The following is a 10,694-nucleotide window of genomic DNA, read 5'->3' as shown; positions in this document are numbered from 1 at the left end:
AACGACCCACCCGCCCTGCCAGACTGCCTCCACTCGTGGTGACGGCGAATCAAGGGGACGTCCGGTGCACCCTCAGCTTGCCGCGCCCGGCCGCGCAGCATTTTTCTATTTCCCCTCCCGGAGCCGAAAGCCGCCCTTTGGGCCTCGCTTTGGCGCGGAGCGCGCTGATTGGCCGCTTTGAACAGGCCCGGCGCGGCGCCATTGGCGGAGCGCGGCAGGCGGCCGGTTCGAATGCGCGGCGGCCCCGCCCCCAGCCCGCGCGGTGCTGTGGACGTGCCTGTGCGGCGGCGGCGGCAGCTCGTGCGGCGCGCGCGCGCAGCGGCTCCGCAGGTGAGGGGCGCGCGGCGGGGCCGTTGGCGCGCGCGGCCGCGCGGGGACCGGGGGCGGCCGGGGCGGAGGGATGCGCGCTCCCGAGCCCGCGCGGGGTCCCGCTCCCCTGCCCGGGGGTACAGCGCGGCCGCCCGGCCCGGCCCGTCCCGGTGCGCGGCGGGGAGCGCCCCGGAGAGCCGGCCAGGGAGCGGGGGAGCGCCTCGGACCGGCGGGAGCGCGGAGGGGGCTGGGCTGCACCGAGCGGGGCCTGCGCGGACGGCGGGCACTGCCCGCCCTGCCTGGAGCCGGCGGCCGCCCGGAGCCGGAGGTAACTCGGCTCTGCTCGGTGTCGGTGCCCCCACCGGAGCCGGAGGTAATTCGGCTCTGCTCGGTGTCCGTAATTCCCCCCCCCCCGGAGCTGGTGCTGTTCCGGAGCAGCGGGGGAGGTGCGGAGTGCCCGTCCCGGCTGCCGCCTTTCGCTGCGCGGGCGCTCCCGCTGCACGGTGACACCCTGGGCCGGTGTTCCCTGGCGTGACTCGCACTCGCTTCCCGAGTTTCACATAGCGGCATTCCTATCCGTTTCTAGCTCATTCCTCTTGAGCGAGTAGTTAGGTAAAATCTGATGAGCCGGGTGCACTTTTTTTCAGCTCCCTGGAGGAGCTTTCTTCAAAGAATATTTAATTTTTTTTTTTTTTCTCCTTGGAATCATTGCCCTCTCGTACCTTGGGGTGTAGTTTTTCTAGCTGGAATTCGGAATAAATATGTTCTGTGTTCCTGTTGATGAGAACAGTTAAGTGTTTCACATTGCATCTTAATTATGTGAGGCACTACTCGCTTCTAAAGACTTGGCATAGGTTCGGTGACTTGTCTGTGTTCAGGACAGCAACTGTTCACCCTCACTTTCTGTTTCTTTTTTCCCATCCATTTCAGGGATAACCACAGCAATGGATGATTACACGAAAATAGAGAAGATTGGGGAAGGTAAGTATGGAGAACAGTGAGCTTTTAAATGCTCCACAGTTTGAGCTGTGAAGTGTCCCAGAAGATCTGTGCACTCTGCCTCTTACAGGAAACACTGAGATTCAACCAAGTGGCTAAATAAGCCTGTGGCTTAATTACTGTGGTAGTTATGTATATATGTAAAAACTTTCAGCCTGCCCCTTTTTTTGAAAGTGACATGGTCTTTTTAAAAACAACTAACCAGTGTTGAAAAGTTTCTGCCTTCATTTTGATGGCTAAAGATGTAACATTCCTCAAAAAGGAAGAAAAAACATGTTCTGAGTCCAGAAACCAGCCTACTGCTTAGGAAGCTCCCCCATTTCTCTGAGCATGAACTTAGCAGTTGCCCCTGAAGCTGTGCAATGTGTTGTTTTGCTTGGAGCTGCTGGTAGGGAGTAGTGTTTTCTGGATTGTTCTGCTCTGATTATATACGGGCAGTGCAGGTGTCAAAGGAAAGCAAGATAGCAAAGCTCTGTGGAGAAGTGAATTTTTAACAATTACTTCACACTGAGGCACTAAGAAGATGGCTTCAATGCAGGTGTTAGTAACAGCCCCCCTGCTATTGGAATCTAGCTTGTGATCACTGTAGAAGTCTATTTTTTATAAATTGAAAGTTTGAAGTACATTGCTCTGAGATTGCCTGCTCTGAGGCAATAGCAAAAGGTGTGCTTGGATCTTACAACCAAGCTTTGTAATCAGAACCTTGTGCCTGAATCTTTCTGAAATAAACTAGTTTGGGCTTCATGTGAGGGATTAATGCTTCAAGAAGGGTAAAAAGAGAAGGCTTACAATGTCTTGGTTTGAGGGTTCTATTTCTGTGAGCACTGAAAATTAAGATGGATTGATCTGAAATTTACTCTTGGTTCCAATTTCACTTTCTGCTGAGACCCACAGCACTAGTCTCTCTCCTGCACTGAGCATTGTGCCAGAGGTATTTCTACAGCTCACACCCACGGATGGCTGGATCTCAGACTGCAGGAGCACTGCTTCCATTTGCAGCTAAATCTTTAGCATTGTAATATGATATGTCAATGGCAGAATCATCATCCTTTATAATGATCTTGCCTGAAAGTTAATCAACTTGAAACTGAAATAGTACCTGCTTTTATAATAACATCTTCCAAATGTTCACCTTTCACACTTAGGCTTCTAAGTACCTGTCCTAACAAATGCTACACTTCATGGGTAGCATTCTTTAAACAAACAAAAATATTGCTCAGTTTAACTCTACAGTTAAGTAGTAGTTTGTAATCTAAACAAATACTCCATTTGTAAAGACTTTTCCTCCATTAGCAGCTCCTGTTTGCAATAACTTACTTGTACCTGAAGCTGGTACTTCCTATATTTGTTTCACTGTCTTTTTGTTCAGGTACCTATGGTGTTGTGTATAAAGGTCGTCACAAAACCACAGGCCAGGTGGTTGCAATGAAGAAAATACGCCTAGAAAGTGAGGAGGAAGGTGTTCCAAGTACTGCTATCCGAGAAATTTCTTTATTAAAAGAGCTGAATCATCCCAATATAGTCTGGTATGCATATACTGGTATTTAGCTAAACTCTTGGAGGGGCACTAGGTCCCATTGGATCATAAATTATTTTTCCCCTCATCTGGTGAGGTGAGAACCTCTCTGCTTAATACAGTGTTTGCTTTGCAGCAAATATTTTAAACTCTATACTTATACTCAGTTTTCTAATCAAGCCTTCCTCATGCTGCCTCTTTTCATTTTAGGAATCTTACAAATTTTTGGTTATTTAGGAATTTCTGTAAATTTTTTTCAGAGAGGTTATTGTGAGAATGGAGGCAGCATACCTCATGAAAACTGGCTGTAGATGTTACCTAAGGCAGACTCAGAAGTTTATTTACCACCTTGAAATACTGTTTGACTTAAGTGTTCTGATGTTCTCCCTGCTGTGCTGTAGCAGGAATTTAGACGTGTTTTGATATTGTCATAGCTGGCACACCTGAGCTATGAGTGAAAATTCCATCGGTGACTGCTAGATGTGTAAAAATGATTGTAGCCATTGTCTTCCCACAACATATTTGCTTGCTCTTTGATGCAGCAAAAAACTTAATATTTAATGTGCCTTAAAACTCGCCTGGTTCTAGCCAGGTAGTCTCTCATTGTGTGTATGTTTGGGTTTAGGAACCCTTACACTCCAATAAGGATGAAGGAGATACTTAAAATTGTGTGCAAATCCTGCTGTGTCTGTTGGATTCCTATTAAATATTCCCTTAAGTTCCTAGTAATTCAGGCTCTGCTGTGACAAGCCAGCTTCAAAGAGAAGCTAGGCACCAATACCCACAGGTGGTTTTTTTTTTTTAATGGCAACAGTATTTTTTCTTTGGACTCCTGTGCCTGATGTGAGAGAACATAAATTTAAGAGGAGGCTTACAGGCTTTTATCTCAGTTTGACAATATTTCAGATCTACTTGCTTTTCCATGTGACAGTATAACTCACTAAGTCTGTTGTTTGAAGACTTTTAAGACTTCCATAATAGAAACGTGGAAATATCAGCTTGTATCCCTGTTGAGAAAGGAAATGAGAGTTCATGCATTTTGCAGTGGAAGTAATTGTATACTCAATTTTTAGTCTTCAGGATGTTCTCATGCAGGATTCAAGACTGTACCTTGTCTTTGAATTCCTTTCCATGGATCTCAAGAAATATTTGGATAGTATTCCATCTGGCCAGTATTTGGAGCGTTCACGAGTTAAGGTAATGAGGACAATTTCTTAACCTAAGAGGCAATTTAATGATGACCTACTAAACCATAAGCAGCTCTTATTTTCAGTATAATTAACCCCTTGAGGAGAAACGAAAGGTTAAATAGGTAGCAGTAGATAAGATGAATGTGAGTTTTGCTTTCAAATGCCACTTGAAAATCTTTTAATTACTGAGATTAAACTGCCTTAAACTAATCTTCAGAATTAATTTGTGTAGCTTTTTGATTGATATTAACTCAGTATCTGTAATGCTTGGATCTCCATTTCCTGCTGCTGTGGGGAGAGCTAGTGAAGGGAACTCCTTTGCATTGCAGGACGCTGACAGTATACTAAAGGTAACTCTTTTCTGCCACCTCATTCTTTCTAGAGTTATCTGTACCAAATTTTGCAAGGCATTGTCTTCTGCCACTCAAGAAGAGTTCTGCACAGAGACTTGAAACCTCAGAATCTCCTGATAGATGACAAGGGAGTGATTAAACTGGCAGACTTTGGATTGGCCCGAGCCTTTGGAATTCCAGTGCGGGTCTACACACATGAAGTGAGTTGGGACATAGCTCTGGTGGTTTGGATAGTGCGTACTTTCTTCCTGCTAAGAACTCATTCTGAAACAGCTAAAAAGAATCAGGCTTTTTCAAGCCATAAGCTAACAAAACTATAAAAAAGTTATGTTTTGTTTTCCAAAACAGTTTTCCAATTCTTTGACTGTGGTTTTACTCTAAGGTTCCAAAACAAGTTATGAATCCCACTCGGACTCAAGCTTGTTGCTCACTGCCTCATAAAGGGATTTTTGCTTTGCATAGCACTCAGGTTTAAGGAATTTTGTGGCTGGGTGCCAAAGGATTCCTGCTCTTAAGGAAGTCGTGCAGGCAGCTGCTTTTCTTGAAGTAGAAGCTACTGCAATGGAGTGTGTTTGTCTACAAATGGAGTTTGAAACTAGCATTACACTATCAACTAAAACTTAGAGTACTGACTATTTTTAGCAAAAAACTGAATGCTGCTTCATAACAAATGAGCCATTTATTTTGCAGTCAATTAAAGGACCTGATTCCACAAACTTAACTTTCCTTGTTCCACAGGTAGTGACACTGTGGTACAGGTCTCCAGAAGTGCTGCTGGGATCTGCTCGTTACTCTACTCCTGTAGATATCTGGAGCATAGGAACCATATTTGCTGAGCTGGCAACTAAAAAGCCACTTTTCCATGGGGATTCAGAGATTGACCAGATTTTCAGAATCTTCAGGTATGTAAGGCTGAACCTTTCCTTGTTGCCTGTGTGGCATCACACAACAGTTGTGTTTAATTAAAAGTGTAATAGGACATAACAGATTTCAGACTAAATTGCTTAACATTTTGCTTATGCTTGCACAGAGCTTTAGGGACCCCCAACAATGAGGTATGGCCTGAGGTGGAATCCCTGCAAGACTATAAAAACACATTCCCAAAGTGGAAACCTGTCAGCCTTGAAACACATGTCAAAAACTTGGATAAAGATGGACTGGATCTGCTGGCTGTAAGTAGTCTGTCATAAACTGCTGATTAAGAACCTGAGTGGGATGTTTGAAATACTCCAGAATACACAAAGCTGTACCCATCAGTCATAGCTAGAAGGAAAAAATTGAGATCTTCAAGCTATCAGCAGTGGTATGAGCCTTCATTCTTGTAGAACTGACACTTTGTGTGACATTAGTTCCTTTCACAAGTAATACCAGACTGTTTTTCCCATGAAGCAATTATGCCTCAGCTTTTTTATAATAATTAGCCTGGTGCAATTTGGAAGTGAGGATGAGTCTTTACAAAGAGGTTTAAATGAAGGCTTCTGGCCATAAAGTAGCTGTCACCTTTCTGCTGCCAGTACCAGTTGTGATGTGGCTATGTGACTGCCAAGCCAGCTGGAAATGTTTATTTTATGGTAGCATGTGGGTTAATTTTGGTGGGCTCATCTTGGTTAAACTTTCATGATGGTCTTAACTGAATAAACAAGGATGGAAACAGCCGAATGTATTGATTAGCTGAGACAAGAAACTTAGTTAAAGTCTGTCTGTAGTGTCTGTCTCAATTGCCCTTAAATTTGGGCTAAATATTTTTGGCTGTGGTGCATTAACTTGTAATTGGTATATTCTGTGTCTATGTGAGTTTCCTTCGGTTCTGTGGCCAGGCAGTTAAACTACCACACCAGGCTTTTAATTGGCAAGCTCTTCATTTAGTGACCTTCCAGCTCATGTGCTGCCACTGAGGGCTAATTTAGGTCACATCCTAGGTGTGCTCTTAGATGTCCTGAGGTATAATAATGTACTTTGGTTGTCCTTTGGCTGTTCTAAAGCTGCATTTATACAGTGCAGACCTACAGATGGGGGTGTGGGTTGGGTGCTCTGTGTGTCTCAAGGCAAGCTGACACTCCAGAACCTCCTTGTACAGCAGTAGCTGTGTACCTGGCTCATGGCTGTAAGCAGTCACAGAGCAGTTCATTACCCATATTGGTAATATGGCAGATACTCTGAAGGAAGCAGTCTTACCCAAAAAGCTCAAATGATCACAATTTCTCAGTTTTTCTTGGGGGACAGAGCCCCAGTTCACACTGACAGCCTGAGGATTTGTTGAACATGTAGTTGCCCTGGATAGCTCTGAACCTTGCAGCACAGTTGTCTTATAGAGATACAACCCCTGACAGCATCTTTATTAAATCAGTTTGAAATAGAATTGTTGCTGACTGTATTTACAAATTAAAATGAAAGGAACAGGCAGGAGAATCTTGTTGAAACAGCTGCCTGAAAAGGACCTGCCAAGGGCTCATCTGAGCTTAGGGGGGGCTTCACTCTGTGAAATCAATGGTTGGGGCTGCTGCTAATAAAGGCCAAAAAAAAGTACTAGTTCTTCATGGTGTTAACATAATTATAGTCTCAAAACATATTAAATTCTCTAAAGTCTTGTACAGTTCTGCCTTAATCAATGTTAACATTTTAGTTTCCTATTAGTGCCTGGTGACAGTGGTATTCCTGACTGGAATCCCTGTAAGTTTCCTATAGCACTTTTAAGCCTTTCCCACCCATAATATAACTTTAAAGGCAACAAAACTAAATAGTTTGTTCTAGAGCACAAACTCAGATATGTCAATGAAAATGTTTCAATGTTTAATTTTTTTCTATAGACTATTGCAGATGTATGTAAAGGAGCTGTCTTTGAAAATGTCCTAACACAAGAATTTGTCATTGAAATTGTATGAGTGAGGTTGTGAATTTAAGACCTTCATAAGCTAAATTACTTCTATGGCCAGCATTTCAAAGCACTTGTTGGCTGTCCTCAAAAACTTTGAATTATCAGGACAGTAAGTGCCAGGGAAAACTAATGTTCCAGACTGCTCAGAGAGGTTTCCTTCACTTGCTCTATCAGTTGTGGTGCTATAGACTCAGTGTCACAGCATCCCTTTCTCAGAGCAATTTCCCTCAGCCAATTTTGAGAGAACCTTTGGGATCAGAATTAACTATAGGACACTGTTCTAGGTATAGGTAATGGGAACCTGCCACAAGGTAAAATTGGACATGCAAGGTTAAATCTAGAGGCAGCATTGCATTTGGCACAAGTTCAGAGAATATAAATGCAAATTCAGTGGTTTAAATCAATCTGGAAGACGCCCTGTAGGGAGTGTAAAGGTAATTAAATGTCAAGACTGAATACTGGGCAGAGTGAGACTGGTTAAGTTTTGTTCTGGAAGACAGATCTGTTGTGCAGACAGGGGAGAGGCAGCTGGTGGAATCCTGATTACTTGAATTTGAAATGGAGAAATAAAAAGACTTAGCTCATTTTGGATCTAGTACAAAACTGCTGAGTGCTTCATTCCTGTTTTGACCCCTTATATAAGCTATAGATACTATCTTTTAATGGCTAGAAAAGTAAATTTCCTCCTGTTTTAGAAACTTCTGGGGGTTATTTTAATGACTGTGGCAACCCCTCTTTTTGCTCTCATCACTTTTGAGGTATTCAATTGAAGTATTTTATTGCAAAGAGACTCAAGTGTTAACTGTTTTCTTCAGTTCTACCTGCTTGTCATCTACTTTACAATTTGGATTTTGAAACTGAGCAAGCATTCTCTTATTTTCATTGTCAAGTCACAAACCTGAGCAGAAGCCATTTGACATCACTTTGCTCAATGTCAGCAACAAAACCAGTGTCAGACCACTTGTCCTTGTAAACATTTAGGGCTTTACCAGCCTAAAGCTTACTAATTTCCCCAGTAAGAAGCTGAGACAATTATTGCTGCTTGGTTACCTGGTTCTGGATTTAGTTCAGTGGATGTGGTACCCAGACACAGGCAAGGGCTTGGTTATTGAACAGGGGTGTAAATGGGATTCTTCATCTTCTGAGATGTTATGCTCTGCTACTGATTTGTAGGGGAAATAATCTCTCCAACTAGGAGAGCACAGAACAAAGAGGGAAAATGTCTTTGTAGTTACTGTATTATTATGGTTAAATATCTATCTATTTAACCTGACTTAGCTCACATTTCATGAGGAAGTAAATGTGGGGTTTTTTTTTCTTCCAGAAAATGCTAATCTATGATCCTGCAAAAAGGATTTCTGGCAAAATGGCCTTGAACCATCCATATTTTGATGATTTGGACAAATCCACTCTTCCTGCTAACCTGATAAAGAAATAGACCTTCGGACTAAATCATCCAGAGTGAAATAATTGTGATTACTTTTCCTCTTAAGTCTGTCATTTGTATGTCTGTCTTTTTGCTCTTAAGATTGGCTGTATTCTGTTTGTTTTGGTTTAAGTGTTATCTAAATGTAAATATTAACCTGTTAGTGCTGAGTTCAAATACAATGCAAATATTGCTGCAATTAATGCAGTCAACTTTCTATAAATAAAGCTTTAACCCCAGTGAAGGACTGAACTTATTTCCAGGCCATGGCTGCTCTACGGAAGGACGCTTGTTTTCTTTGGAATGCACTGGAAAAGTACCACTTGGCTAAAAAAGGTGCTAACCCAAACTTCTAAATGGTTGTTCCTGATATGATAGGAGATTGGTCCAGTTTGAGTTGTTTCAGTGTCATGTCAGTTACAGGTTTACTTGAGCATGGCAACTGACGTGCCAAAGGACACTGTGAGATGTGCTGAAGAACAGCAACTAAGAAAAGTGTGGATGGCCAAACTGATTTTGAGTTTTTCAAGGCAGCTGCAAATCATTATTTGAGATAAGTCCCTTGCTCTATGTTTTTGTTATTGTCTTGGAGGCCCAAGAATTTACCAAGATGTTGGCTGTTGTGAACTCCCAGGAATTGTAATCACAAACTGAGATGCCACAGGGCTCCAGACTTTTTCATAATTAAAGCAGAAGCTTTTTAAAGCTCCTTGGCATTTAACTGAACAGATGAAAATATTGTTAAAAGTTCCAATAAAGTTCAAAGGTGTGTACTAATAATGGATTGTGTGTTAGTTTCCAATTCCTACCTTCATTCTTGGCCTTCAGACACATCAGTAGGGATGGGAGGTGTGCATCTGGTCTAAGTTTTATTGGCTCTAGGCACTGTAGTGCTCCTTTCCTTGCTGGCTGGGGCCAGGGCTTGCAGCACAGTGGGGAATAGTATTGAAAGTATTTAGATTGCTACATCAGTTGTCTGAAAGCACTGATATGAGCTCTCTAAGCAGTGAGGTTTGTAGGAGCCCTGTCCTACAGCTGCTGAATCTGGACACTAAAAGCAGTGGAGATGATGACATCCATCCAGTTCATAACATGTTTGTTGTGTCCATGAGTAGCTGAAAGTGTTAACTTAGCTTTTATTTACAAGCAGCATGGTGATAGGTAAATACCACTTGGGCTGTTACCACTGTTCTCTGCAGAGTTCTTCTTAATCTCCAGAACTAGTGGAAACTTGGTTTAATGGGATCATATGATAGCAGAGCACGGAGGAGGAGAGGAGTTTTGGTCATACAGCTAAGTTACTTAATTGAAGGCAGTAGGGGAGAAGATTGTGCTGGCTGACTCCTTTCTGTTAGCACCAGTGAAAGGATGCAATTTCAAGACAAAGTGGGACCTAATTTATCTCCATTTGTATGCAGTAACCTGAAAGAGGCTTTACAGGCCAAGAGATTTGTAATTGTTGCTGTTAATTGGTTACTTTGGTGTAGAAAAAGAGGGGAACCTGCAAGTAACTGCACTAAAAATCAGAAGCTAGTGCATACACTAGCTTCTGTGTGTGGAAAAGACTTCAGCTGGGCAAACTAGATATTTTGTTGCAGTACCGGTAAAGCCTTTTTTTTGTTTTGTAAGTAACTGGTGTCTGTCTCAGCTTAATGTGATAGGGAGAATGCTGTAGCCTGTCTTAACTAACAACTTAAGTACTAAAATTTCCAAGGAGAGCTTTTTAAACAATAACTTACTGCAAGTCTGCAATCTTTCCTGTTTAGCCAGGCACTGTGACAGCGCTGTAGCTCTGAAGGAGCTATTATAGTGCTCCCAGAAAGGGGAGGGGCAGGGGAACACAATACTGTCTATCTGTGCCTCAGTGAGATCAGGTGCTGAACATCACTGAGACACCTGACTCACTGGCACAGCTCCACTGTCATCAATGAGGCAAAGTTACCAGTGAGGCAAATCACTTCCCTTATTGAACAAAACATCATCTGCTCTTGCTAACTGCCCTGCTGCCTGCACCCAGCATGTGGAA

The 10,694-nt window shown here is 42.9% G+C and overlaps 1 protein-coding gene across 2 annotated transcripts; it reads left to right on the top strand.

The window, feature by feature from the left end:
* The first annotated feature begins 226 nt into the window (after window positions 1-226).
* CDK1 (cyclin dependent kinase 1) lies at window positions 227-9,448 on the top strand. 2 transcript variants are annotated; one of them, XM_059851132.1, is made up of 8 exons: window positions 227-330; window positions 1,240-1,290; window positions 2,678-2,834; window positions 3,898-4,021; window positions 4,397-4,567; window positions 5,106-5,269; window positions 5,398-5,539; window positions 8,567-9,448. In XM_059851132.1, exons 2-8 carry the CDS (start codon window positions 1,254-1,256, stop codon window positions 8,678-8,680), a joined length of 909 nt encoding a protein of 302 aa, XP_059707115.1. In that variant the 5' UTR covers window positions 227-330; window positions 1,240-1,253; the 3' UTR covers window positions 8,681-9,448. The 2 variants fall into 2 exon arrangements, with proteins under 2 accessions (XP_059707115.1, XP_059707116.1); XM_059851133.1 differs by lacking the exon at window positions 227-330 and adding an exon at window positions 664-682.
* The last annotated feature ends 1,246 nt before the right edge of the window (window positions 9,449-10,694 follow it).

The sequence above is a fragment of the Haemorhous mexicanus genome, chromosome 7, assembly GCF_027477595.1.
Source record: "Haemorhous mexicanus isolate bHaeMex1 chromosome 7, bHaeMex1.pri, whole genome shotgun sequence".
Taxonomy (NCBI): domain Eukaryota; kingdom Metazoa; phylum Chordata; class Aves; order Passeriformes; family Fringillidae; genus Haemorhous; species Haemorhous mexicanus.
The sequence above is the reverse complement of the archived record's forward strand: the minus strand, read 5'-3'. Positions and strand labels throughout refer to the sequence as shown.

Coding starts and splice junctions, on each gene's coding strand:
- CDK1 (XM_059851132.1), top strand. CDS start 1,254: ATGGATGATTACACGAAAATAGAGAAGATTGGGGAAG. Junction 2,835..3,897: donor AATCATCCCAATATAGTCTG/GTATGCATATAC, acceptor CTCAATTTTTAG/TCTTCAGGATGTTCTCATGC. Junction 4,568..5,105: donor TGCGGGTCTACACACATGAA/GTGAGTTGGGAC, acceptor CTTGTTCCACAG/GTAGTGACACTGTGGTACAG.